Source organism: Motacilla alba, chromosome 1, assembly GCF_015832195.1.
Source record: "Motacilla alba alba isolate MOTALB_02 chromosome 1, Motacilla_alba_V1.0_pri, whole genome shotgun sequence".
NCBI classification, from domain to species: Eukaryota; Metazoa; Chordata; class Aves; order Passeriformes; family Motacillidae; genus Motacilla; species Motacilla alba.
The window spans coordinates 83674104-83701441 of NC_052016.1; the positions used below are offsets into that span (position 1 = coordinate 83674104).

Here is a 27338-nt window from a genome sequence, read left to right on the forward strand (position 1 = left end):
ATTACCCATTAACTAAGTTGGTTACAATTCCAGATGTAACAGCATTTAACAGAATTTAACTTTGGTGCTGTATCATACTTGCTAACAAAGTGATCCCATTTAAAAAAGTATGCTAGAGCTGGGATAATATATTCATCAGCAATTTTCTAATTATTGATCCCTGCAATCATACTCTGTAATTGATTGTGAAAGGAAGATTCAAAATCATTTAGAAGTACAAACTTCTGGCAGCATATAAAAGTCTTATGCTAGAACCTGAGTACAAAACAACATCTCTGCTTCATAATTAGAATGACAATGGAAGCAGACACCTGCAACCCCCCCAATCCCTGGAGTAATATCAAACTTCTAATATGCAATCCTATGATGAAGATTGCCAGAACAAAGTTCTAACCATTCTAGAAGTTACGCTCTGGATACCCTCTCTGTTTAATTTTAAACTCATCCACTGAAGCTATTTTAAGTTATCCTCAGTTTAATGAAAAAATTCTACATTTAAACATACTGAAAATAAAAACTCACAACCTAAAATGACACCACCAAATCTAAGGAACTGCCAAAATACAGCAGAACCTAATTTCTGCTGTATGCTTCAACATAAGCAGCAGGACTTTTAAGTCCCATTTTAAAGGGACACAGTCCAACTGAACAAAAAACAAACCACAAAAAAAACCAAACCAACAAAAAAAAAGTAACCGCTTGCAACTTCTTATCAATTGGCCTTTAAAAAGATGTCAAGTTATACACTACTGACTAAGTTCTCCATTGATTTACACCACCTTCTTTTTCATATATTAAGTTACCTACTTTCACTTCTCACCACAATGCAAAGCATCTGTATAACAGAAACCCCAAACATTACCTACAAAATGTAGTCTTATAATGACTTTCTACTAGAACAATTATGAATTTAATTCTTGGCTAAAATATTGAACCACAAATGCGCCCACTTATAAAAGAGCACTTGTGTAGCTCTTTCTGCTATAAATCCAATTTGGGCTGGAAGTATGTCCCCAGTGTTGTTTTGCTGGAAAAGGGACTTAGAAAATTTAAACAGAATACTACAAACAGGATGGACTGAAGTACCTGAAGAGTATTTTGTTACTGGAATACTTACATGAGAGGAGGTTACATTCTTTCCTTTCCTCATTCTTCCCTCCTTAGTGCATTCAAACACCCAAAGCACCTTATGCTATTAGAGTTATTTTTATATTTGGGAGCTATATATATATATATATATATAAATATACATCAATGCAAGAATGAAAATAAAAATGGAAATATATGTCACTTTCCTGATAAGGTTTTTCCAACAACAAAAAGGAGTTTTCCTATGTTATTTATACTATTAAGACATGATTCAAAATAGGCTTTAAATACTGCATTTCAGAAAATATTGAGGTGGACCTCACACAGCTCTTGCAAATCTGGTAATATTTGTTGCTTTTCCCATTCTATCTCCTAAACATAATTCTCATAATAAGAACCTTAATTTCTAATGTTCCAATGTTTTTCTCTTCCCCCTATCTTTTTTTTAATTGGTGTTGAAGTTAGAGGGGCTCAATCATCAATCCAGTCTAAAAAAAAACAATGGAGAAATAGGACATTGCTGAATATAAAGCATTTGACTCCTGAAATCCTAGTTGAAACTGCTATCTGGTTATCACTGCTATATGGTCATCATTCCAAAAACAAACAATATGACATTTTTTTACCAGTCTTATATATTGAGATCCCCATTCGTCTTCTTCCTTTTTTCGGAACCATGAAAGAAAATTCTGTAGGAACTGTTTCTTCTGTTTAGAAGTCTATAAGGACTGAATTCTACAGAGGCTGTCTTGGGACAGCCAAGACTTCTGGCCTCTACCTAGCCCACCCATTCTAAGGATAAAGCCTCTGGACAGGCCATACAGCAGAGGCATTTCACATCTCCATCTGACTGCAAACTGTTCTCTTTTGCTTGGCATGTTCCTTCAGCTTGAGCATTCATTTTTCTTTAGCTTCAATTTATTTTTCTTTCTCCCTTCTTCTGGAATATGTGATTGTTTGGAAAGGAGGGATTCTCTCCAAAAGGTCATGTAATGATTCTTGAAACACATTTTCCTTTTTAACTATTCCTATTATAAAAAAAACACTGGGAATAATAAAAATAAAAATAAAAAAACCACATGGGTATGGCTATCCAGAATGCTCAGTGGAGGACACTAGATAATTTTCAATGGATTTTTTCCTGCCTCACATGGAAGGTCATTACTACAGAACTCAAGAGATATTCTGGTATTGCTTTCAGAAAGCTCACTTAGTCTGTTGTGCAAATAATCAAAGAATTCCCTTGGAATATTTGCTCTGTGTTAAAGAAGACACACCCCACACCCTCATGCCCCATGAAAATAAATGTTTTGCTTCAATTTGGGACTTCACCTACTCTTCTGTTTTGTGGCTGGCACCAAATTCCACTTGCAAATCTTGCCTGAGAAACAACCAAAAATCTTTTGTCTCAGAAAAGCTGAAGGCAATCACAACCCAAGAGTTTTATTCCAGAAGTGATGTCCAAGAGAATATACATATAGTCTGACAATGCATCTCCTTCAGCCATTGGCTTCTGGGGAAATAAAATATCACTATAAAGTAAACTTCTTTACAGACTAAACTATAATTAACTTAGATGAAATCAAATGAGAAATAAACCCCAAATATGACCTCTGCTCTACTGTATATATTATTAATTACATTAAAAGAAAGACATTTTAATAATTACATTACTAAATGATAAGCATTTTGAAAAGCTATACTGCACTGCCTTTGACTCTACTGTACTCCTCTACTGGGCAACTATTAGAAAGCTTCATCTCAGAAACAAAAAAGAAAAATATACTAGAAATGAGCAGATACAAATGAGAAATAGCTGCTGACCACACTAAAACATTAGTCGTGCATATATCAAAACCAAAGAACCTTTAATGTTTATACCTTAAATGTTACATACTTATTACACCTTACATATGTGTTGCTTAAAATTCAAGAAAAAATCCTGTAATTTCCTCTTTTTTTGTGGCTTTTAAATAAGAAACTTAAAATTTCTTAATTCTAAGAAACTTAGAATGATAAATATGTTAACAGCAACATTTTTTCACTTCTCTATGTACACAGAAAAGAATTCACACACATCAAGGAAGAAAAAAAAATTACTTGACTGAACCATCATTTAAGCAGAAGTGAATACAATTTACAAACCCTTTTGGTTTTGTTAAGATCAGAGACAGACTTCACTGGGAAGCTCTGATTTACAGCTGTCCAGCAGCACCAATTCCTAAATAAATAAACAGGCTAAAACAGAAGAGTGCTGCTCACAACAAGGGACTCCTGAGAACGCTGCCATTTGTTGTTTGCATGTCAGAAACAGCCAGAAGAGGATTAATGCATCTGAGGCAGGAGGCAGAGCCTCACTGGGATGCAGGCTGGACCATCACGTAGCCAGCAGCATGCCCTGCCCTGAAGAGTTTGTTGTGCCAGTTAAGAGAAACCAGCAAAATTGACTACAGAAGGAATAAGGAGCTAGGGGATGATGGAGCAGTAAGCTGGAACAGAAAGTTGCAAGACAAGATGTGTTTTAAAGTACAGGAACACAAAAGGGTCACGGAATTAATGAGTTTTCCCCACCCATATGTTTAACTGCTGTCAGTGTACTGCGGTTACAATGCTTCTGGTGCATCTTGAGAGATGATTTTAAGATGAAAAAGTGCCAGCTTGTGGATGAACTTTAGTGCATAGTGAGCAGGAAGTTACAAAGATGTAAGCATGAAAGAGAAACAAGCAAAATTATGAGGGAGGGAATTAAAAACACTGGAATGTGCCAACTGCTCCATTTACCAGGTGCAGAAATAGTAAAAGCCTTGCACTGGGGGAAGGCTAATGGGCAAACCAAGTCATACTCCTCTTAACAATTCCTGTAGACTCCCTCATAGTATACTGGGGCTGTTAGATTAAGAAAAGGTCTTCCCTCCATTTGGCCCTGGGGAGCAGCTGCAAGATGGAATTGTCAAGAGACAAGCTGGCAGCCTCAGTCACAGACCTCACCAAATCCAGGGTGTTTGGATATTGAGAGAGTTTTGTGTACACACTGACTTGAATTTTTGCCCTGCTTGCATGTGTCCTCTGCTTTACCACCAGCTTCATGCACTGAATACCCACTCCCCATGTCCTCTTCTCACTCTTCCTTCAACACTGGTTCTTCCATTCTCCTTCACCATAGCATGGCACAAACTCCAGGTACAAATGTCATCCCATGCACAGCCAAGGCACAAACACAACACAGCAAGACACAGGCTAGGAAGTGTGGAAGAGCTGGGAACAGAAGGTGAACACAAGGTGATGGCAACACTTAAAACCAGAAAAGTGCCTGAACTGATGTTTTGGAAATGCAGAGTGACAAAAAGAGCCAGACAGGGGAATACGACATAAGCCATAAAGGCAACAGAAAAGGTACACTGAAAAACAGGGGAAATACAGCAAGGGAGAGATCATGTTCTGAAATAGTTCCCGAACTAGAACTGTGGAGATCAAAAAGCCAGTGTCACCTGAATGAAGATGGGAAAGTGCATCCAAGACATATGGATAACCATAGGCACTGCACACCTACAGACTATTCACAAGGTTATACTCTGACAGACAAGGGAAGACTTATATCTATTGAAAGAGGCGTCTTTAGAAAACAATTCAGAGGATTTTAGTTACTTCTTGCTTTAAACTGCTCTTACAGGAGCATATTTCACTCTGCTAACTACAGAACTGCAGGGGAAACAGATGGTTGTGTCTCATTAGTCTTTAGAGTATACTCTGATTAGTTAGCTTAATTTTATTCACACAGGGTCTTAAGACTTCACAAGGCCAATTAGGATTTCAGGTAAAGGAATTATCAGTCAGAGTTTTCTTTCTTTCTTCAAAACATGTCTGTTATTGGATTTTAACAGTTCTCTTACTTACACATTGATTTTGTTTTCCTGACATCCATTTTCACCACAATTTGGTTTTGTCTCTCTTTTAAACCAGCAGCTTTTCTGCTGAAAATACAGCAGACATATTAGGATGAAACAAGTTCCAGGACTGCCACAAACAGGACAACTAGGGGAGGCACGTAAAGACTATGACAAAAATACCTATCACTCAAGTATCCAAATCCAATACATAAACCACTATTAAATCCACTCATGGACCTGAAGCCCAAGTTATATTCTGTAATATGCATTAAAAATTTTGCAAATAATAACTGATCATAATCTAACCCCCAACAATTTGGGAAAGGGTCTTTCAAAACAACAGCTTTGCCATTATTCTGCATTGAAAAAGACATCAAATTTCAAATAAGGCATGAATAATATGGAAAAATACACATATAACAATGAAAGCAAAGTAAAGAAAAATATCAAGAGAAAAATATCACAAGAAAAATATCTTGTGTTTTTGTTTCCCCGCTTTGCAAAACAGCATGAGCACAGAACTTGATTTGGAATCAATTTGCGGATACATCGTTAAAACACATGAAACAAAACTATACCTCCAAGCGAAAAAACCACAAAAGGCAAAATTGTGTTAATAAACCAACCCCTATTAAAATTACAGAGTATTATTAGTAACAACTTAACATAATAGTTTATTTAATTAGAATATTTGGAGAACTAATGTTGGCTCTGATCGTTTTCAAAATGTAGCTTAACTTTAGAATGCATATCAAAAGCATTCAATAAACCTTTCATCACAGCTGAACAGTATTTACAACACCTCTTAATTTTCTCAATGTCTATTTTGCCCTTGCCTGACTCTAGAGAAGAACTCCTCAAATAACAGTTCACATATGAATATGATATGATACTAATATAAACATTTAATTCCTAACCTTTTTCGCGGTCAACTATACAGTGGTCATGCCTTCAGGAAGGAGTCACAAACAAGTTTAAGTCTTTGGATGACTCTAAAACCTTTGAGGGCCTTCTGGACAGTTGGGGATTTATTTGTTTCTTTTGGTTTTCTGAGAATGGAAATTGAAAATGCCTCTTGACATCAAGGTTTTGTAACCTTTCATAATCCAGTGTTTTTCTGGAAAACTGTCATATTACAGGTATACAAAATGCTGGGCTTATGAAACAAAAGTCTCCAGCACAGCACATGGTCTATTGTACCTTCCAGAAAGGTCCTTACTTCAACAGGCACCATGCTCATACCTGCAGAAGTTTGTCCACGATAGACCATGTGGCATGATTAGGACCTAAATTAAGTTATGACATCACAAATTACCTGAACTAGAAATCCAAATAAATATGAAAAATAATCCGAGGTATGTTGTAAAATGGTATCTCTCAAGTGTTACCATTTGCATGGGTTACATTCTTTACTCCTCAGCGCATTCAAACAAAGGACCATTATGTTCAAAAAAGAGATCCTAGAAGAACTGAAAAGTTCTGACATCACAAAATTTAAACTAGCTGTGAATCCCCCTTGAGGAGGTATGAATCATCTCTGAGGTTTAAATTAGATTATCAACCAAGTGAAGCAGCACAGTAAATCTACAATAAAAGATGAATGCCTACAGGAAAATAAGTTTTGCCCCTAGTGGCAGATGCTTGAACTTTAAAGGATCTGAGACTAAGCTCTTTGTCTAAGCCTCCCTGACAGAAAACAACTGAAATAATGTTTTTGGTTGGTCCAACTTTGCTCCACATGCCACATGAAAACAGTATCTAAACCCTGTAAATGGAAGTATATTGTCACTTCTAAACCAATTGAGGATCAAACAATTTAGAGAAACCAAGACTTATTTTGCTGACAATTAAGCTCTATCACCAAGACTCGAGATTCAATGAAATTTGACAATTGTGAAGAAAAAGGCTTTTGTCTGACTAAGTCTGAAGCATTTGGAAGAATCAACAGAAAATCAGAAGACCAAATTAGATCGAAAAGCCTTTGAGGATAAAATTCACTAATTAAAGTAACTGCCTTCCTTGCTCTGTTTCCTCGCTGAATTGCTTTGGTATCACAGCAGAAAAGCATACAGCAAGAGGAAAAGTTGGTCTAAGGAGCAAATGTTATACCTGTCACACTTCCTTTTACACCAACAGCATTCTCTGCCCATTCTGCTGCTCAAGTTCCACTATGAAGAACCACAGCCCCTTGAAAGATGAGATGAAAGTACAAATCTCTGCCTTGCAGCAAATCTGAGAGGTATGAAAGGTCTTTAAAGCCCTCTTCTTCCATGCTGAAACTTTTCTTCCATCACCTTTGCTTTGTAGGAATTCAGATACAACCCAAAGCTACCAAAGTGCTGCAGGTCACTAGCTGGAAGAGTATTTTTGCACCTCCTTCTCAGGGAGTCAAAGAATGAATGTAACCTTCTGTTTTTCCAAGACCCATAAAATCAAAGAAACACAGAATGGGGCCTGGGTTGGAAGGGACCTTAAAGGCTACCTAGTTCCACCCCCCCTTTCAGTGAGCAGTGACACCTTCCACAAGACCAGGCTGCTCAGAGCCCCATCCAACATGGCCTGAACAAGGATAAGGCATGGACAGGCTTGTCTAGACAACCTGTGCCAGTGCCTCAGTACCCTCAAAGCAAAGAATTTTTTCTTAATAGCTAATATAAATGTACTTTTTTTTCAGTTGTACTAACTTGTTCTCGTTCTGCCCATTTAATTGAACAATAAGTAAGATTTCTATTCAAAACACTTCCATGCCCTTTTTAAAATTAATAACAAGTTCTCAACAAGCATTTTAACATCTTGCATCTCATGAGAAATACAAACAACAGAGGAAGAATAGGAAAGTATTAACAAATTAAGCAGGGTTCACAGCACTACATTTTAAGCTAAAAACACCTTACATCATTTCAGAAACCTGGGATTTTGTATTCCACTAAACATTTGTGTCTCTATTAAAAGTACATAATAATATTGCTTTAGTATGTGGCTAAGAAGAGACAAAAATTAATTAAATCCTATTTTTCCAAAGGAATGTTTCTATTTTTTCAAGCAAACAAACACTTCTGGAAAGCGTCAGATTGGACATTTTCACTCTTGAACACTCAGCAGGTGAACAAAATCATCTGTATAAGCCCTCATAATCTTAGAGAAACACTTATTTTTGAACAATCACTTCTAAACACTGTCCTTAAGCCTTCGGTAGTAGCTGAGCAACATTGGTTATTAAATTGAGGTGCAGCAGAGTTTATTTTTTCTTATCTGAATTTAAAAAAAAATATGTTGGGATTGTTTTTTCCATTTTTCTCTTGGGGATTTTTGGGGGTTTAAATATAAGCAGCACTCAGTGAATGGCTTTGAATTCAATATTAAATCATACTTGTAGCTTAATTATAAAAGAAGATCATTGTCACTATGTATTTGGAATATTAGAACTTGTCAGCTTTATAAAAACCTCAAGGCACTTTCTTCTCTCAAATTTGGCTTTATTTTGAAAGTGCTCCTTAGATAAGATTTCTTAATATTAGAGTAAGTCTAGAATAACTAGTTTTCTGTCAAAAATACTGACGAAAAAAAAAATTCTCTCTATATTGTTAGTTTAATAGAAAAAAAAAGATGACACTTCTAAAGCTAAAACCATCTCTATTTCACAGTTCTAAGGCTTTAAATTTGCAGAGGTTTCTGCAGGTATCTTTTGTCTCAAAGGAGCACCAAACAATTGGGGTTTTTTCTTCCAATGGTAAGGGAATATTAACTGACTAAAGGTAAGAACTTCCAACTCCTCCTTAAACCATTTCAACATTTTTTATTCAGGGAATACCAGAAATATTCTGGAAAGCTAACTGTAATTGTTTACTTTTGGTTGGTTGTTCAGACAGGAGGGAGGAGAACTGTTCTTCTGAAAGGAAACTGGGGAATTAATGAAGGGAGAAAGGAAAGTAGTATTGTACCAACCTCAAAGAAAGCATATGGGCCTTTACATAAACATATATATTTTTAAAAATAAATGTTAAAAATATGGTTAATTTCTAAGTGGCACTTTCCAAATCCTAGTTACCCATCCTTAACCACCAGACTTAACTCTCTAAGTTGAGACAGACACCACCTCCTCTCTAAAGATAAGCATGACAGATTCTAAACAAAAAAAAAAAAAAAATGCTCTAGAAGAAGAGAGGAACAAGACAGTTTAAAGCTTATAGCTTTAAACATTCACATTGAAAAGGAGAGAGTAGGGAAAAACCCAACACTGAGCAAATGCCCCTGGCATCCAATCACTAACTGTCCTCCCGGCATGTCCCAGAAAGGATGGGGCAGGGACAGTATTGCTGCATGAGAAGTTAATTGTGACATCTTAAGAACATAGGTAGGAATTTTGCCTAAAATGTAGACTAAACTCTTTATTTTGGGTTGTGAACATTCAAACTCATAAACATGAAATTATGCTGAGAAATGAATACACACAGGGACAAAGAAGCATGTATTCCCACTGTAGGGAAGTTTACCACAAAGCAGAGTGTTTTTTCTTGCCTACACATGAATTAGCAATATTCTGCATTGCATCATTTACATATTAAACAGACAGTAACTTCATTGAGAAAAAAGAGGTTTACCACACACACACAGAAATCTCATCACATCTGATAAAAAGAATTGAGGAAGAGTTAGACCATCTCTCTTCCATCTATTATTCCTTATAATTGCTAGCAAGGATGTCCAAGTTCCTAATCTTCACCTTCTCAGATTTCCAAACACCTTCAGATTATTCTGCACTCTCTGACCCAACATTAAATCAAGCTAGTGAAGACTTACGCTTGAAAGAGGGAAGGAAAAGTAGCATTCCTGGACAAGACAGAGGGTGAATTCAGTACACAGTGGATGAAAACTAACCAGAACTGTGTCAGTGAACAGAGAAACCATGACCTTATGAAAAGCTCTAAACTTCCTCCAAAGTTTCGAATGTCATAAATGTAGCACAAGTAGCACATGATAAAAGCTCAAGTTTGAGAAATATTAGTGACCTTTACGGTCTTTTTTTAACTGGTAAATCAGGAAGGATGAGGGGATCCTACAAATAGAAGACAAACAGGTCAAAAGCCATTTCTAAGTCTTTTACAACAGTGCAAAGACGAACATGAAACCAAAACTACCTCCAGAGCACAAAAGGCACTCCACTCTGAATCAAACAGCTGAGAATGAAGACTCTGCCACCTTTCTGCCATACAGCAGCTTGCTTTGCCTGCTGGCTCTGTGAATACAACTTCCTACCTGGCATTAGGTGAGTCATAGCTAAGGCAGCCCCAGCCTATCCGGACTTTTCAGAAACCTCCTCACTCTGCAGCCTTCCTTTGGGACCACCACAACTAAACATTCTGCTCAAGCCGAAATCAAAAGCTATGGCAACTAAGTATGCAAATAAGAATCACCAAAGAAAATTCTGAACAAGTGCCCAAATTTATATGAACATTAAAACAAACCCCCCCCCCAAAAAAATGAACGTGCAGTTTCCAGTTTCAAGCTACCTGCCTCAAGGTTGTTGTAGCCACAAGCAATAATTAATGTCCATTACATACTACCACTCTAATTACAGGATTATTGTCCAGTAACTAATAAAACAAACAAACAAACAAAAAAATGTTCCTCATATGCTTGATGCTATTTTAGAACACTTCGAAAAGCTCTCTTAAGGTATGCAGCTTGGAATAATGTTGCCCTCTCCAAATGTAACATTATCTTCCATAAAATGACATCAAAAATCAAAACCTGAAGGAGGTTCTGCATATGTGTTCACCTGAATACATAACAAAAAGCCCCAGAAAAAGTCCCTAATGGTTTTGATGAAGGAAAAAAAAAATTATCTGGGTTAGACAGGGTGGAAGACAGCAAGCAATGCTGTATTGTGCTATTTGTAAATAACTTTAAGTTTGTATTTTTTAAACCGAACAACACACTGAAGTCAAGTTCGATTCAATCCCTCTGCTTCTGCTGTTATTTCTATTCTTCAGGCTTTAGTCTGGATTGCCAAAACAGGCAGATTCACATACAACAGCCATTCTTTTCTACACTAAAATTTTAATTTTGGATCAAGAAGTGCCTTTTGTTTCCAAACACTCTACAAGATCACCACAGGCACAAACTAATCTTCACTTGTTGCATAATCTGCAAGATGCTGGCAATCTGAAAAAAAGAAAAAAAAAGAAAGAAACCTCAACTAATTAATTCACCCAGATGCTGCAGTGCAGATTACCTAGGACCGTCTGGGAGAAAGAATTCTGTGCAGCATAAAGCAGAACAGTGCTAATGAAATGAGTTTGCACTGTGATAGTGTTTGTTTCATTTTAATTTCCAGCTACTCAGATTAAACAAAAAAAAAAAACAAAACCCAAAACACCCCATCAAAGTGGGCTAGTTTTCCTGCAAACACCACAGTGGTCTGACTGTGTCCGTGTGTCCGTGAGGGACAGCAGTGGAAGGCTATGGCACAGCCAAGAGCCTGATGTGCATGGCTGTCACCTGGGGTGGGGGATCCACATGTTCAAAGCTCACACTGAACCAGAGCGGGAGAAGAGCTGGACTGCCTTTCCCACATTCCCTGTAGGTGGTCTCACCACCTGGCTATTCATCATCCCTGCCCAGCTCTTCTCCAAAGTAATTTATTTTTGGAAATGGTAATGCCTTGTTCCAAGGTTGAATGAAGTGAGTTTTGATAAGCTTTTCCTCATTTCTCAGAGATGTTCACAGGCATCCGTGAACAGCAAGAGAGGACATTCTATCCATGTGGCACTTCCAGTCCCTACTATCCACAGCAGCCGTAGCAGCATTCCAGAATTTATAAACAGATTAAAAATAGCAAAAAAGGGTTACATATTTAAAATAGTTATTATCAAAACACACAAACAAAAAAAATCTCCATTTTGGATCATCTCTAAAAGCTTATTTGTAGCTGCATCACCTCAGTTGAGCCCTCTTTTTAAGCCCCTTGCAGTTTTTCATCAATATTACAGCAGTCTCTCCCTCTGTTTTCAAGTGTCTCCAACCAACATTTAGTTCCCCATTGCCACAAATCTCCCCAAAACAGCACGCCAGCTATGCAAGACTAAAACAAAATTTCGTTTTTATTTTCCAGCTACACTTGCAGGAAAGGGATGTCTCTAAAGAGCTTCTGTGCAGTCTTCTAAAGCCAGTATTTTTAATTAGGCTTCCCCATCTTGCTCGACATTACATGCCTCCTTTTTTGCTCGGCTGAGGTAGGGCGAGAGCAGCTCTCTCTGTAGCTGGTTCAGTAAATGAAAACACTAGACTTTGCAGTATCTGGGCAGGTCAGCATATGGTCAGAAATGAGTTTCACAGCAGGCTGTTTTCCTCACCAGGCGATCTTAATGTGAAGATCGAAAATCCCTACGAAGGGACGCGGAATCTTGTGCCAGGGAAGCAAGAGGCTGCACTTGGAAGTGGCTGTCAGTGCAAGCTTCACGCTATTTCCCTGTCAAATAGTGTTATATCCCCTCCTACAAACAGCTCTTCTGTAAAGCTTTTAATTTTATCTCCCATATTAGGCATAAATGGGGTGAGCTCTGACTCGCTGAACTGAAAATGTAATGGGCTTGTCTCATCGGTTTATGGTCAAGTTTCATTCAATTATTATTGCAAAAAAGAATAGGATAGAGTTGAATCGAGTTACACTAATAGATAATAAATGTAAACATAACTCCAGAGGGCCATTTACTGACTTTAAAGACTACTCCTATAGCAATCAACTTCGTAAGGCTCTTGACAGAATCATAATGGTGATAAAACACATGGCAGCATAAGACTATTTAAACTCTTAACAAAGCCATGATAATACTAACAGTAAATGAGCAACTCCCATAAAATATCATTTAATAATCACGCCCTGATAAGATTTAAAGTACATATCGCCATTGTTATATGAAAAAAACATTAAAGGGTTTTTTCTTTAACACATGTAGCAACCTAACAGGTTTTAATTACCACACCTACTTCAGTGACGAGCTGTTCCACTCAAACACCCAAACATAATATTTACAACGTTGTGTGGTTGTTAAGGATCTTGATGATTGATGGAACCCATTGTGTTGCCATCTTAATAACAACAAATGCAAGTGATTACCAACACGGAAGAGAGAATCTGTGTTTTTATTTTACAACAAAAGGCTGTCCTATAGGGACTTCTTTTTCAACATAAACTAACAAACCTGGGCACATGTGAATGCCCTTTAGAGCTTGGCACAGAGAGTTGAAAACAAAGCCTCTGCTGCTTTAAGGACAATGTATTTTTTTGTATTAGCTTAAGAGAACATGAAAGCTGTCAAAAGAGCTGGTACAGTTTTTCACAACCCTGCAGAATTCATCTTGACCACAAGGATATATCTGAAAACTGCATCAGAAAGATAGGACAGATCTTGTTTCCAAAAAAAAAAAAAAAAAAAAAAAAAAAAAAGAAAAAAAGAAAGCAATTGAGTCATTGAGTCAAATAGGAATACAATACAATACATTTCCTGGCATTGCTACTGAATATTTATATCACTGACGAATGAGACTACAAACGAAGTATCTTAACATGAAGCTTTGCCTTGTTAACTGCATGATATGCCAAAACACCACCTACTGTAAATCACACAGTTTAAGACCAGTATTTCTTGTTTAAACATGCTACTTGTTCAGCAGAATCACTTGTGTGAACAAGCATACATTAATGTACACTAACTAGAGCAGTTTCACTATCCATCTGATAAAGTATAATTTAACAACCTCATTATCAGCATTGTAATTTTCAGACTGCTGAAATACCATATTCGTTGCAAATATTATATGGTTGAAACACTGTAACAACGTTGCCCATTTGACACTTCTGTCAGATAAAATGCAGATAGTCGTTTGTGCACTGATGAACATGCTTTTAATCCTATAAAGAAACTTTCTCTGTCAAATTATAAGCGTTTCAGCAGTTGACTTATGAACACCATAATTAAAATCCTTATGCCTTAAAGAAAAACAAACTCCATTATAACAACAGCTTTCTTTCACATTTTAATCTTTTTATATTTGGAGTTTGCTTTCATGTGCAGCTATTAGCTATCAGTTCAGCTTGTCATTTCTGGCTGCCAAAACCAAAAAAAGAGTATTTCTCTCTATAACCTGGTCAAATCTCAAAGTCTAGGTAAGTACCCAAAGGGTTCAATGTTTATTCAATGCTTCTACAAAGCATTTGTGGGGGGAAAAAAAAAACAAAAGAACTCTTACTTTAACATGTCAAGGACAAACATCATACAATTCAGTGCTTCCCATTTCGAAGAAGGCCAGAAATGCTGCAAAGTCTGCCAAAATGTTTCTTTTCCTCCTGTAACTGTCAGGACCAAGAGTTTGGGGAGATACGATTTGGGAAAAAAAAAGAAAAAAGCTGCACTTGTGCAGTGATTCTGGTTCAATTTAAATTTCAGGCAGATTCTCTAGAAGGGGAAGAGACTTCTATTTTATCTGAACCATTTAATGCATATCATCCATTTCTTCTTACAGCACCCATCAGCAGCAGCAGCAGGTTTCAGCTTCCTAAATTCAATGCAATTCAAAATTACACAGAATTTACACTAGAACCACCATAACTGAAAATTGTGCAGTTACACATTAGCATCACTTCTCTAATCGCTATCCCTAAATCCCAGAAAAGAACAATTCATTTACAAGGTAAGCAAGTAATCTTGAATCAAATCCTGAAGCTTGTCAGAAGTAGGATCATCTGAACTATTCAATAAGAAACTAATTTCAAAAGAGGCAAGTCCCAAATCAAGTCTTTACTGCTGAAGTCCAGGTCCCTTTGACATAGCTTCATAACAAATCTGTTTCAAAGTGTTACAAACATCTTGAAAAAGAAATTAAAAGCAATAATGGCTGAAGAAGGTCTCCCTGGTGGGAGTCTTCTGACTCTAGAGGGTTATCTAACTTTTTTGCCTCTATTTCCAAAAGGAAAAAGTTTCTGAACTCAGCACTACATGAAGCTGAAAAGCTTATTGTGTAAAAGATCGGGAGAAAATACTATTCTTGCAGATAATTAAGACAACTGAATGGAACCACAGTACTATTGCTCAGCAGAGAGGTTGAAAATTTACTCCTCAAATATCATCTCTAAAAACACAACAGATGAATTTTGTTATCCTTCTAAGAAGCCTCTGTAATGCTCGACTGGGATAAAACAGATCATGCTGCCCTCTTGTGCTAGACATGCACAGAAATCAACCCCTTTTTATTCCTGCAAGTGACATGTGAAAAACAATCTATAAAGCATTCACTATGAAATAGAAAACGTCCACATCTTCCTCCTTTACAGATACTTTGACATTCATGTCATTCCCTTACTGGGATATGGGTAGAAGGACAAAGGAAGCTTCCAGAGAGCCAAATTCTACACACAAAGAAAATAACTTTTATGAACAAATGCAGACAAGTCAGATGTAATAAAACCCAAAATACTAAGACTTCAACCACTCATCAAGCTTTCACAACAGCTGTGTAAGTGATGCAGTAGAGATACCTGCTGATAAATTTGAATTTCAGTCATAAATGATCGGCAATTTTTTCTGCATGCTGGGTAAGACAATGCACTTTGGTCACTTAGGATTATCAGCTCAGTAGGGTTAGGCTAAAAGCTTAAGAAGGAAAGAGAGAGACAGTCATTTATTAATAAGGTTCTTCCAGTGCAAAATATGCAGTAATGTTTAACTCTTTTTAGACCTATGCTGAATTGAAAGGTGAAATCTGTGTACATACAAATATTTTAGGCTGGGAAGGGAGACAAGAGAGGCGTCCTTTTATTCCTTTTCTCTCTCTGCTATGTAATCCAGGTTCCAAAAATACATTGACATTCTTCTATCATCTGGATAAAATGCTAGTTACTATTCCCTTTACAACCTACCTCTCCCCATATATTGCTAATGCAATCTGTAAAGAGAGATCTTGGGCTTATGCCTAAACTGATTCACAAAGCACAGTTTTTTTAGAAATAAGTCATCTCATTTATTCACCAAGATTGATTGTATCTACACTGTTGGGAGCTGACAGACATGTCATGATTCACCACGCATTTCCATTTCCTAATGTCGACTCCCTGATGCTCCTCGTTACTCTGCTTCCCCAATAAGAACTACCAAGAGCTTGGGATGTCTGTTTATTTAAGTTACCTACTCAACTCTGGAACACAGATCACCATGTGTTAAAAACACTAGCCGTGGCATTTTTTAATTACTGATTATTTTTTGATAAATAAACCAGCAAAATTCAGTTCAGCAACTGCTTCTGCTGAGGTCTTAGAGACCTCACCCTAATGCTGAGAACATGCTGGATGCTTAAATGACAGATCTGACATTGCAGTATCAGCTTTGCTAATATGGGATATGATAACTAATAGTTTGGCTTAGCTATTACAATCACAAGCTAGAATAAAGCACATTTAATAACTTCAATTTCTTTTTAGTAATTCTTTCATAGACATATTAAAAATAAATAGGAAAAAAAAAACTATCCCACCTCAATCCAAGAAATAGCAAGTGAAGTTCTAAAATATAAATAAACAGTAAAAAAACCATGTAAATCAGACAATGAAATACAGATATTACAAACAGATTTCAGAACTGCTAAATGCTGCAATTCTGAACAAGAACATTGTCTCATGTGTCATCTTTCTTCTTCTCTTTTTTCCTTTTTCAAATAATGCAGAGATTGTAACAGCAGTACTTTTTCATGCCACCCTGACCAAAAGATGGATGAAGGGAAAGAAATACATGCATCCTGAAGTTAATCCTCTATTCTAAAATATCTGTTGATTAACAGAAACACACATCTAAGTCACAACAGTGTGTGAATACCAGCGACAGGCAGATCTAAAGAATGTCAGCTTTACAATGCACTGCTAATTAGAGCTTTACAGTGTTACAAAGCAAACTGGTGTTACTCTACATTTTTGTTGATGTTTTCTCTCTAGTTCTTAGTTTGTTATTATGAACCAGATTTATGGGCAATCTTACAAGATCACTACATACTCCCTCAAAAATGAAGTTACTGCGTTTGCTGCGCACACATACACGAGAAAGAAGAGGAAAACCCCTGACACATCAGCACTAGGATTTCTTCTCATTAATGTGCTCTCACTAGCTCCCATTTCCTCAGCTTCCCTACTAAACCTCTGCAGTGACCTTGAATTTATATTTCCACACACTCACAGTACAAGCAGGGCATGTAACACAGCCCTAACTTTCTGTAGTGGTAGGGGTGCTCTTTAAGATTAAATTGTACACATTTCATTCATCATATCATGGGCATAAACCTTTTCTCCACTTAAGTATCCTGAAAATACTACTCCTTTCTCTGAAACAATAAAGCCATCCCTATATATCCTTAAAATTAAATGTCCCCTGGTGCTATGAGAACAAGACCATTTTTTTCCAAGGGAGCGAAGACCATCAGGTTTCTGGTTCTCATCTAAAAGACAAACCTTTGGCTAGTCAATCAGTACCACTCACTTTCCCACTCTCTTCACTCTGCTCCAGCTTCTCTCTCCTTTCTTTTGAAGAACAGAAGGATCTGGATCACAGTTTTACCAAATGCATTCATGCACATTCAGCATACAGGAGACTCCCTGTGAAACTGCATCAGAACAGCAGTGCAAATACAGGTCCATGTACAACACCAAAGCTACAGCTAATTCATTGCTCTGTAAGCTGCATTTAAAGACAGTAAGATGAGCCATCAATAAGCAGTCTGAGTTTGAAATTGATAAGGACTACACTGTAAAATTTGAAGCGTTTAAGTAATAATTTATATTTAGAAAGTCTAAGTAAAAGAAGCAAAAGAACCCAACAGAAGTGCAAAAATACCATCAAATTGTAATTGTCCAGAAATGGTACAATTTGTGCAATCAAGGAGATACATTAAATATTGAGGGTTTGGGATTTTTTTTACAATAAACTTACCTATAGGATTTCTGTCAAAAAACAAGACAGGGGCTTTCAAAATGGATTGAAACATTTTGTTGTGCAAATTCTGACCAGAATTGACAAGAACGTGAAACACCAGAAGACTTCTTATTATGCCAAAGAGTATTGTAGCCACTGTTAAACCTGAAATAAAATAAAAAAAAAAACCAAAACATGAATAGAGCCTCCAAAAAGATATGGATCTTTCAGAAGAAAAAAAAGTTAAAAATAAAATTACACTAAAACCAAATTCTCTGGACTTCTGCATATAACAAGAATCCAAACTTAAGCCTAGGGGGACTCAGACTGAGTGCAGAACACAGATACATTTGTCACTAGCTTCAGTTACTATCACAGAATCAATTTAATCCATTTCTCTTTTTCAGTTTGAAAGAACTGGTACTTCACAGAAATGTAGGAAATGTCTGTTAACCCATGAGATAAATGTGTATTGAAACTTTCTGCATAACAGCGTTACTAAAAAATTCATTTCGCAGTGCCGTGTATAATTGTGGCTTGCACAGGTCACTGTGAAGATTCAATACTTGCCAGCAGGTATTAAAAAAGTAATATATACGTGGCTATTTAGACACAACCTTGAGCTACTCCCAATCAGCCCAAACCACACATGCCATTCTTCCCCTTGTAAAACACACCAAATCATTTAAATTATGTGTCTTTCACACTGTGTAAGATGCATTCCTTATGCCATGCGAAGAAACAGTCCTTTCTAGGGAACTGGTGTGCAGACTCTTTGTTTCTCTTCTGGGCACAACTCTGCTTACAAGACAAGAGTGCTACAGGGCAAAAAACTGAAATAAATCATGAGACTGCTGTTGCTCTGTTTGCTGTGCATAATCTCCAATGGGGCTGCTCAAATTCCCTGTCAATAAGAGTGAACAGTGAAGGTCTAAACCTTACATTTAGCACAGCTTTCAGGCTCCATGTGTTCTGCTTCAGAAAATCAGCATAGCTACCTTGGGTCTTGAGAATATGCTGAAGTTAGACCCCAACCATCAGCAGAAAACCTTGCGTATTCTCAGGGCAGGTTAAAATCATACACAATTCAGGAACAGCTATAGTAACAGTGGGAAAGAGGGAGGTTTTAAATTACGTGCATGGTTAAGCTATCCCATCCTGCTTGCTTCTGTATCCTCACAGGGAGTAAAATAAAGGTATCATCACGATTTAATTTGTCTTCTTGCAGTTTATTGCTCACATTCTGTGAGGTGCTGTTTTTAAGAAAAAATATGGTGGCTGGGATGAGAGTTTTTTTGCCTTGTCCCAGCTGCTGTATTCCAGGCCAGGCAGGAGAAGACAGGTTTTCCAAGAATAACTGCACATACCTAAACAAGAAAGCTGGGTCATGAAAAAAGGGAACAGGAGAGGCACAAAGCAGGAGGCTGTGGCACAGCCCACTCCTAACAGCAGTCTGTGGGAGCGACATGAAGAGAAGGACCAAATCCTGGAAACCCCGCATTTCTGTACAACTTTACTCAGGCCTGGAAGCAGCTGGAAGCTGTTGGTACAACCCTCCCAGAACAAAACACCTGAACAGACCTAGTGGCTCGGGAGAAGCAGAAACAAGACATGCTTCCAAGTCCTTCACTTGGTCTGTCTCTTTGCTTTCCCTGCTCATGGGCTCAGAACCTCAGTATGAGAGAGACAAGGGCTCTTTGCATGTTTGCCTTATAGAAGAGGTGTGGAATTGGTACCCCAGTTCTGGCCAGCAGTGTTCCCTATTAACAGCAATTTTTACTCTTCAAAATCTTTATTTCACAGAGGCAACAAGGACTAAGAAGGAACTACTACACCAGGTTTGTTTTCTCAAACATTGAGAATCAGAAATAAAAATGATAAATTGTTTTATACTGTTTAAGAGATTATAGAAAAAGGTAAGTTGGATTATAATGTATTTCATGTAAAATGTACTACCTTTTTACAAGTTTGTCAACTTCACTTAAAATGTTGTGTAGATAAGTCAATGCTGTTTGTTCAACCGTTGCAAATATCTCACTAAGTCATCTAAACATTTCAATATAATGGTAGCTTTTGTTGTTCTGCTACCTAGAGCAAAATATTCCTTAAAGGATAAAATCTTCACTAACGTGGTTTAGGCTACCTGGTCAGAGAAAGTGTAATTTGTCACATTTAATCATACAGTGCAGTCCACTGGAACGGTTCACGAAATAAGACATTACACAGAGAAAATAAGAGCCAAGTTCATCTGGCTCCTGAATCGTTGCTTTCCAGGCCAAACACAATGTTTTCTGTCAGCCACTTAGATCACGTGGATTCCAGAAAACAAACTAAACAAAAAATCCTGCACCTATTCTCTCACCCATGGAGATGCTTCTGAATACATTCAATGCATATTCTTCTGGCATTCCACCTGTTTTCTCACACCAATCATTTACATCTCCATGAAGAAATTACCATGCCATACAAAACCGTGCATCACTAGGAGTGTTAAATAGCAGAATCTGAGAGCATGCACATGATTCTTCTGTGGCAATTTTTACTACATCTCAGAGCAGTTTTTCAAGATGTTTGGATGCCTGAATGCAAGGATCAACACCCTTTTCTGAATATTCAGGGGCATAATGCTACCTATTGAAATATATTGAAATGTTTTTTAACAACCTGCTTTGCATACCCATCCAGGATGCCTTTTAAAAGCTTGTTCTTTTGCTATGGCACTTCAGAAGAAATGTAGCCATGCCAAGTTTTAGAACAGCACAGAACAAAGATCCATTTCTAATCCCTCTTGCCATCCATATAATGACTGAAGATTTAGCTCAATTACTTACTAATATATAGACAATAACCACAACCTCAATGTGACTGACTTTTCAGATACTCAATTCCTGATTTACTTTCCAAAATCCAGCCAAAGCCATTAAAGACTCTGCATTCAACCTATTTCTTCTGTCAGATTAATTTTATTTATTGCAATCTATTTAATCAGAAAGCAAGACTCAGGCTTTTCATCAGTTAAGACATTGCTCAGTTATTGCTAGAAATCACATCTCCCCACATATTGTTCTCAAAAATCTCTATCAGATAATAAACAGTTCTTAGACACAAACACACACGCACACACCTGCACGTGCAATTACCTGCATAAATTCCCAAATAAAAGTTAAGGTCTAGATGCTCAGGCTCATTTGTTCCATTATTTCCATTTGTTGTGAGATTCAACTTCTCTTGATGATTTGCCCTGTGGAAATGCACACAGAAGATAACCATCATCAAATAAGTGCATTTAGCTGTTTCTAGATTCAATTCTTTAGTTGAAATCTTTTTTTCAAAAGATCTCATGTATCAATGCTGTCATGCATCACAACATGAATAGATGCAATTACAGTCTACACTTAGCATAAGGCTTAAATTTTTTTCCCCCCAAAAAAGAAGGGGAAATTAGAGGAAGATCTGAACTATTCTAGAGCAGGTTCCATTCCTTTTCAACTAAACAAACAGTACTTGACTGAAAAGGCAGAAACAACCAGCCACTTATTATCACCAACTTACCAGTAAGAGAGCCACCAGTCCTGGAGCACATAGGCCACCTTGAGCAAAAGAACCAAATACAAGAATCATTTCACAAAATTAAAAAAAAAATTAGAAAATTAAATTTCCTTGCTATTCTTTCAAGCTCTCTGGGAAAACATCACATACTCAGAAAAGTATGCCATCCAGTCTTTCAAGACCAGCAGCAATCTGCCAAGCACATTAGAAGGTGCTCTACAAAGAAAGAAGTTACCTTAAATTACCTTACATGTTAGCAAACTAAAGGAAAGCAATACACTTTAGCAAACAAAATATAGTAGCTCTTCCTAATGTATGTTAATTGAACATTAAAGAACTCATTTTCTCAGTTCCTGAATTTGCTATAAGAGATATTCCAAAATGCTTTTTGATTAACAAACTTTCTGATGTTACCAGTCCAGAAATTTGTGTTTACAGGAGATAATTACCAGAAACAGGGTTGAAGGAGGATGAGAGAGGAGAGGGAGGGAAAAACTCCTTCTGCCACCTTCCTTCTGTGACAAAAGGTGACGACAAACACGTAACAAGGTTATTATCTCAAAATACACTTCTGTTCATGTGAATTTGAAGTTGTGGGCAGTCCGCTACAGAGATCTGATCTTGCTTAGCTATCTTTCCAACAGACTCAATTCAAGGACAAGCAAGAAGTGAGATGTTAAAATATATAGATTATTTTCTAACAGCCAAGAAAAATAATTTCCATGAAATGAATTTGAGCTTTCTCAGCAAGAAACAGAGAAAAAGACAACAAGGTATCCTCATTCAGCTTCCTCAGCTCACCATTGATTTCAGTAAGTTCGTAAATAACTTTGTTTAAAAAATCTTTTACATACCTGCTACAGTTTGCATCACACAAAGTATTTGCCTACGCTCTTCCTTATTTTCTCATTCTGCTAAACAGTGACCCTCCACCTAAACTTTTCACATGATCTGCACTTACCAACAGGTGAGCTGCTCTTTGAACACTCCTGTCAGGCTCTGTCCTCCCACATTCTGTACATCTCTTTACCCTCCTCAACTGGAAACACTCTGACTGTTTTATAACACCACTTTTATACACCTTATGATTTTCTTCTCTTTCTAAACAAAGTACACTGGCTTATAATTTTTGTGCCATGTTGTCACCAAAATAATTATTTTAGTGAGGTATTAAAATTGTTGGAATAAGGATCAGAGCAAGACCTCTCAATACTGTACTAAAAATTCCATGCTGCACTTGGGTACACCACAAAATTATTAAAGAACACCCAAACACTTTAGATTAAACATTACAGCAACAAGTATGCACTTTATTTAAAAAAAAAAAAAAAGGAGAGGGGAGGGGAAAAAACCTCACAAACACAAAATAAATGCAATATTATTTGTGGTTTCCAACAACTTACCTGGGCCAAAATATTAAATAATAAGAGTATAAAAATCACAAAGTAGTTTGCTCCTGCAGTGAAGTATTTTCTGTAAACTTTGAAGTTTATTTTTCCCTCATGGCGACTCTCTTCTGGCACTGCAGCCAGTGCATTTTCACCCTGAAAGAAAGTCCATAGAATAAACCCCATCAACTTTGTAGTTACAGATTCAGACTAAGCCACTTGAAAGTCATGGTTCAGAATAAGCAAACAATTAAACAAGGAGATAAAGTAATTATGCATATAAAAACTTTAAATTTACAACTATAGCTATGAAAAAAAAATTAGTCTCAGTGCACTAATACTGAAAAATCTACTCTGCAAAGCAACACTTCAAGGATTTTATTTGGCATTGGCTCACCAAATATAACACAACTTCATATATAGCCAAAAAAATTTACTCTGATCACTATCTGGGTTCTTCTTTTCCTATATGCTACATTCACTCATAACAGCTCCAGAAATTAAGGCCTTTACTTGCGGAAGATTTTGTTTTCAGAATGCTAACGTGAGCAATCTTTCCTTCCCAGAAAAGCATTTAAATTAAACACTCTTCTCCAAGTATGTACCATAATCAGCCAACATATACCCAAGACTTAAAAATTATCCAGTTTTTTACAGTATATGCAATATAAAAACTAGTGTCAGTTCAGTGGACATGTAACAGCTGATTTTGTTGCCACAAGACATGGCTGTACAAGAGCAGTGGCATCAAGAGACCTGACAGACATGAAAAGAGAAATCCAACCTACTCATCCATAAAAGGTGAGAAGGCCATCTTTGCTTTTGGTTTCTTCAGGCACCACACCTTCCTGCTTCTCCCCATCCCCATCCAACAGTCTCAATGCTGCTAAGAAGTTTGGTATACCTCCAGAAATTTAAGAGAATTTAAGACTGGAATTGCCATTGAGGCATTAATAATGTAAGTTTACTGCTTTGGAGCATAAAACCATTCCTCAAAAAGGCATTGAAAAGTCTGCAGCTTTTTTGTTTGTTTTTTTTTTTTTAAATTTTTTTAATCTCACTGCTTTTCACCACAGAGAAGAAACAGAGATAATATATACCCACAGCATAGGGGTGACAATCATCAGGAACATACAGGGATTGCTTGTTCCATGGATGCAGTGCTGGCACAAGCCTAGCAGGGTTACAGGGAGCCTGCATTTATGATGTGAATGCAAACACACCAGCAGAAGGCAACTTCTGGTACAGAAACTTCAGGGTTGCTTTTGCACTGGGCAGACCAAGAGATAAGAGAGGCACCTGGAAGTCACACTGGCACCATACAAAGCCTTCTGTTTTCACCAACAAAAGGGCTGGAGAGAGCAAGGCAGCAGTGTCCCAGGATTACCCCCGCAGGGCCAGCTCAAGATCATGTGCGTATGTTTATGGGTATGTTGATGCCAGCCATGCAAATCCAGACTTTGCATAAAGCCACAGCTTCTAGATGCACTTCCCAGAGCTCAGGACTTCAGGGAAAGTGCTCCTTTCAGTTCAACACTGCACAAACACAGTGAACCCTCCCAATACAGTGGGACAGGCCCTTTACAGCACTGCTGTCAGAGGACAGGCTGAAAAAAGCGCAGTGTGGTGGCTCTGGACTCATACAAGGAATGCTCCCAGCAGCCAGCAGAGCTGATGCTGAACTGCACAGGCTGACTCTGCTGGGTTTGAACAGCACCACGCTGAGCTGCAAGCTGCCAGCCAAGCACAGCTGGGAAGGTCCTCCACAGGCGAGCTCTCACCTGATAATGCAATTCAGTAATCCCTGAAATCCCAATGCTGCAGGGAAAGCCCATATCAAAATTTAAGTTAAAAACCAGCCAGACAAGAATCAAGACACTTCTCTCCTCTGAGCACTCACAGGTGGTTGTTCCACAGCTCCATCTTTCTGCGAGTGGACGGACGAATCCTGGGACAAGACAGAGGACTCCGAGAAGGTTCGGTTCCGGGCAGACTTCAGGTTGGGGGTTCCTGGAACTGACAGCTGTTCTACCACCTCCTCATCTTTTTTCAAAAGGGAAGCAAAGTCGATGCCAGATCTCAGGAACTCTGCATAGGTACCTTTTCCCACCATTTTACCCTACAATCAATATAAACTTTTAGTACCTTCATTATATACTTTCCATAAACGACAATTTTTCTTACCTGTCCTTGCTACCTCTGGGGTTCTGCAGTTGCTGGGCACACATCCCACTGCAGTAACTGAGCTGAAGCCTCTATGAGTTCCTCACTTAGAGGAGCAGAAACAAGGTCTTTAAGCTCTGACCAGTCAACTTGTAGCAGCTAACAGGGCCAACAAACAAACAGGATGAGAACAGCCCCAGTTACAGCCAGGGAAGAATCAATTCCCTGGAGAAGCTGTGGGACATGCCAAGCCATGCAGCTTTAGGACAACCTATTAAACCACATACACAATCATCAGTCTTTTTATATTGCTCCATCCCAGGGGTAAACACCATCTCCATTTTCTGGTTCTCACAGAACCTTACAAGGAGCAACACATGTCCATATTTCTTTCAGCTCTACCAAAAACTCATTTCTCAACAGCTACCGAAACTTTTAAAGCAATCTGAATGGAAAGAAAAAGAGGGACAGTGCCATTTTTTGCACCATTGTGATGCATCAAAAGTAGTTTCAAATATTTCACTACCCAGCCCTAAAAAAAAAAAAAACAGGAAAAAAAGCTCCAACTGCAGTGCTTGCATTTCCCCTCTGCCTCTCAGTATCTGGTACAATGAAGATGGGAAGGAACCAGATGTACTGAAGGCATGCTCATTCTCAAAGGCATCTGAGACTACTTCTCAGCCTTAATTTAAAAATTGATTTGTTGCAAAATTAACACAGTTCTTAGTTCACACAGAAGTGTAAGAAACAAGAACAAAAGCAAAACATTAACACAGTCTCAGAGTATATTAAATTTGAAGCAAGGGAAGGCTAAATTTTTATTTCAAACCCAGACAAAGTGTTTGAAGAAATAATTATTACTAAGCAAGATTATTTACACTCATGATAAAATTCAGAAACAGATTTTTCAGGGAAGGTATTCCAAGAAAAATCAACTTATTAATACCTGTAAAACTTGAAAATCATATGTAGTCATAAGTAGAGAGAAAATATATTTACAAACTAAAAATTAAAACCTGACTTTGTTTTTCCTTTCTTATATTAAAAAGGATAATTAAAAAGTATAAGTATAGACATTGAAATCACTTACATCCTTTAAAATTATAATCTGATTTGCAGCACGGAGATATTGCAACTGGTGAGTGACCAAAACAGAAATCTTCTGATGTAAGGCCTGACAAATACATCTGCAAAGAGATGGAAAGATTAATTAAAATTAAATGTCCTAAAATATTTTAGTTATTTCTGGAAAACCTATTCAATTACTCAGTTTTTAAAATAAGAAGATGACCGTGCTTACTAGATTTACAAAAACAATATAAAACCTTAACAAAACAGGTTCCTTTTTTAACTCTTTAAGTTTTTAAGGTAGAGAAAAGAAATACAATTATTTCTGGAAAAAATTTCATTAAAGTTGTCTTAAACATTCTTGTAACAAATGTACATGTCATAAGCTGAATTGCAAAGAGAGTATTTTAAAAAAATTATAAAAAAGAAAGAGAAAGAAGGGCAAGATACTGTGGAAAATTAAGGAGAAATACAGCCAGTAAAAGTATCTCTTCCTTGAGAGAAGCTTTCAGACCAGATGTAACACTGAGCCACAGTGACTTCGGGAGAATTAAACATATTACTGATTTAAGGAAAAAAACCCCAAAACATTCCAAAATAGTCCATAAGTGTTTATTTTTCCAACTGGTTCACTAAGGCTTAGTTTCATCATCCATCTACTTTTAGAAATACTGCTCTGTATAACTGAAGAACAACAACCAGGTGAAAAGCCCAATTCGAAGTGAATCATGATCAGATAGCACGTCCCTTTCTCACTGACTATACAGAGAACCCACTGAAAGCCTTCTCAGCAGTGGATGTAACTGGTCCAAGAGTTCAGACATCTGCTGGAGCCAGCCCAGCCCTGCCACAACCTTTTTATCTGCCTTTTAAAACCCTATAGTTCACCTTCCCTGGGATTGTCCACTATTCAGAGGCACGCTTTGTTAAGACTGTGAGCACACTTCATGCCTGACAACAGGACAAACTGCTGCACCACCTCCAGTCACCACTGCCACATTTATTAAATGTACAAGCACATGCACACCCGTGCACACAGTCACAGGAGATCCAGACAGAGAACACCCAAAGGTTCTTCAACTTTTCTTGAGTACAAGAAAAAGCGAGATGAAGGGACTGTGAAAGTTGCATCTTCTTCCCCAACTAAGAATCAATTTAAACATAAAAATTTTCCTGGCAGAAGTTAAATGGGTTCTTCTCCATGTTTAAGCTAAACAGAAATTTCAACACCCTTGAAAATG

General features: G+C 37.4%; 1 protein-coding gene across 5 annotated transcripts in view; it reads right to left on the bottom strand.

Moving 5' to 3' along the window:
• The window catches only part of ABCC4 (ATP binding cassette subfamily C member 4), a 142458-nt gene that overhangs the window by 72330 nt on the left and 42790 nt on the right, over positions 1–27338 (bottom strand). For all 5 annotated transcript variants that reach the window (XR_005259508.1, XM_038158844.1, XM_038158855.1 and 2 more), the window contains 6 exons: positions 26120–26216; positions 24767–24985; positions 22882–23022; positions 21482–21519; positions 21070–21170; positions 17948–18094 (listed from right to left, as the gene is read on the bottom strand). Coding sequence is in view for 4 of the 5 variants with exons in the window: in XM_038158844.1 (XP_038014772.1) it covers positions 17948–18094; positions 21070–21170; positions 21482–21519; positions 22882–23022; positions 24767–24985; positions 26120–26216 (743 nt within the window). In the remaining variant the exon portion in view is untranslated. The remainder of the gene's footprint in view (positions 1–17947; positions 18095–21069; positions 21171–21481; positions 21520–22881; positions 23023–24766; positions 24986–26119; positions 26217–27338) is intronic.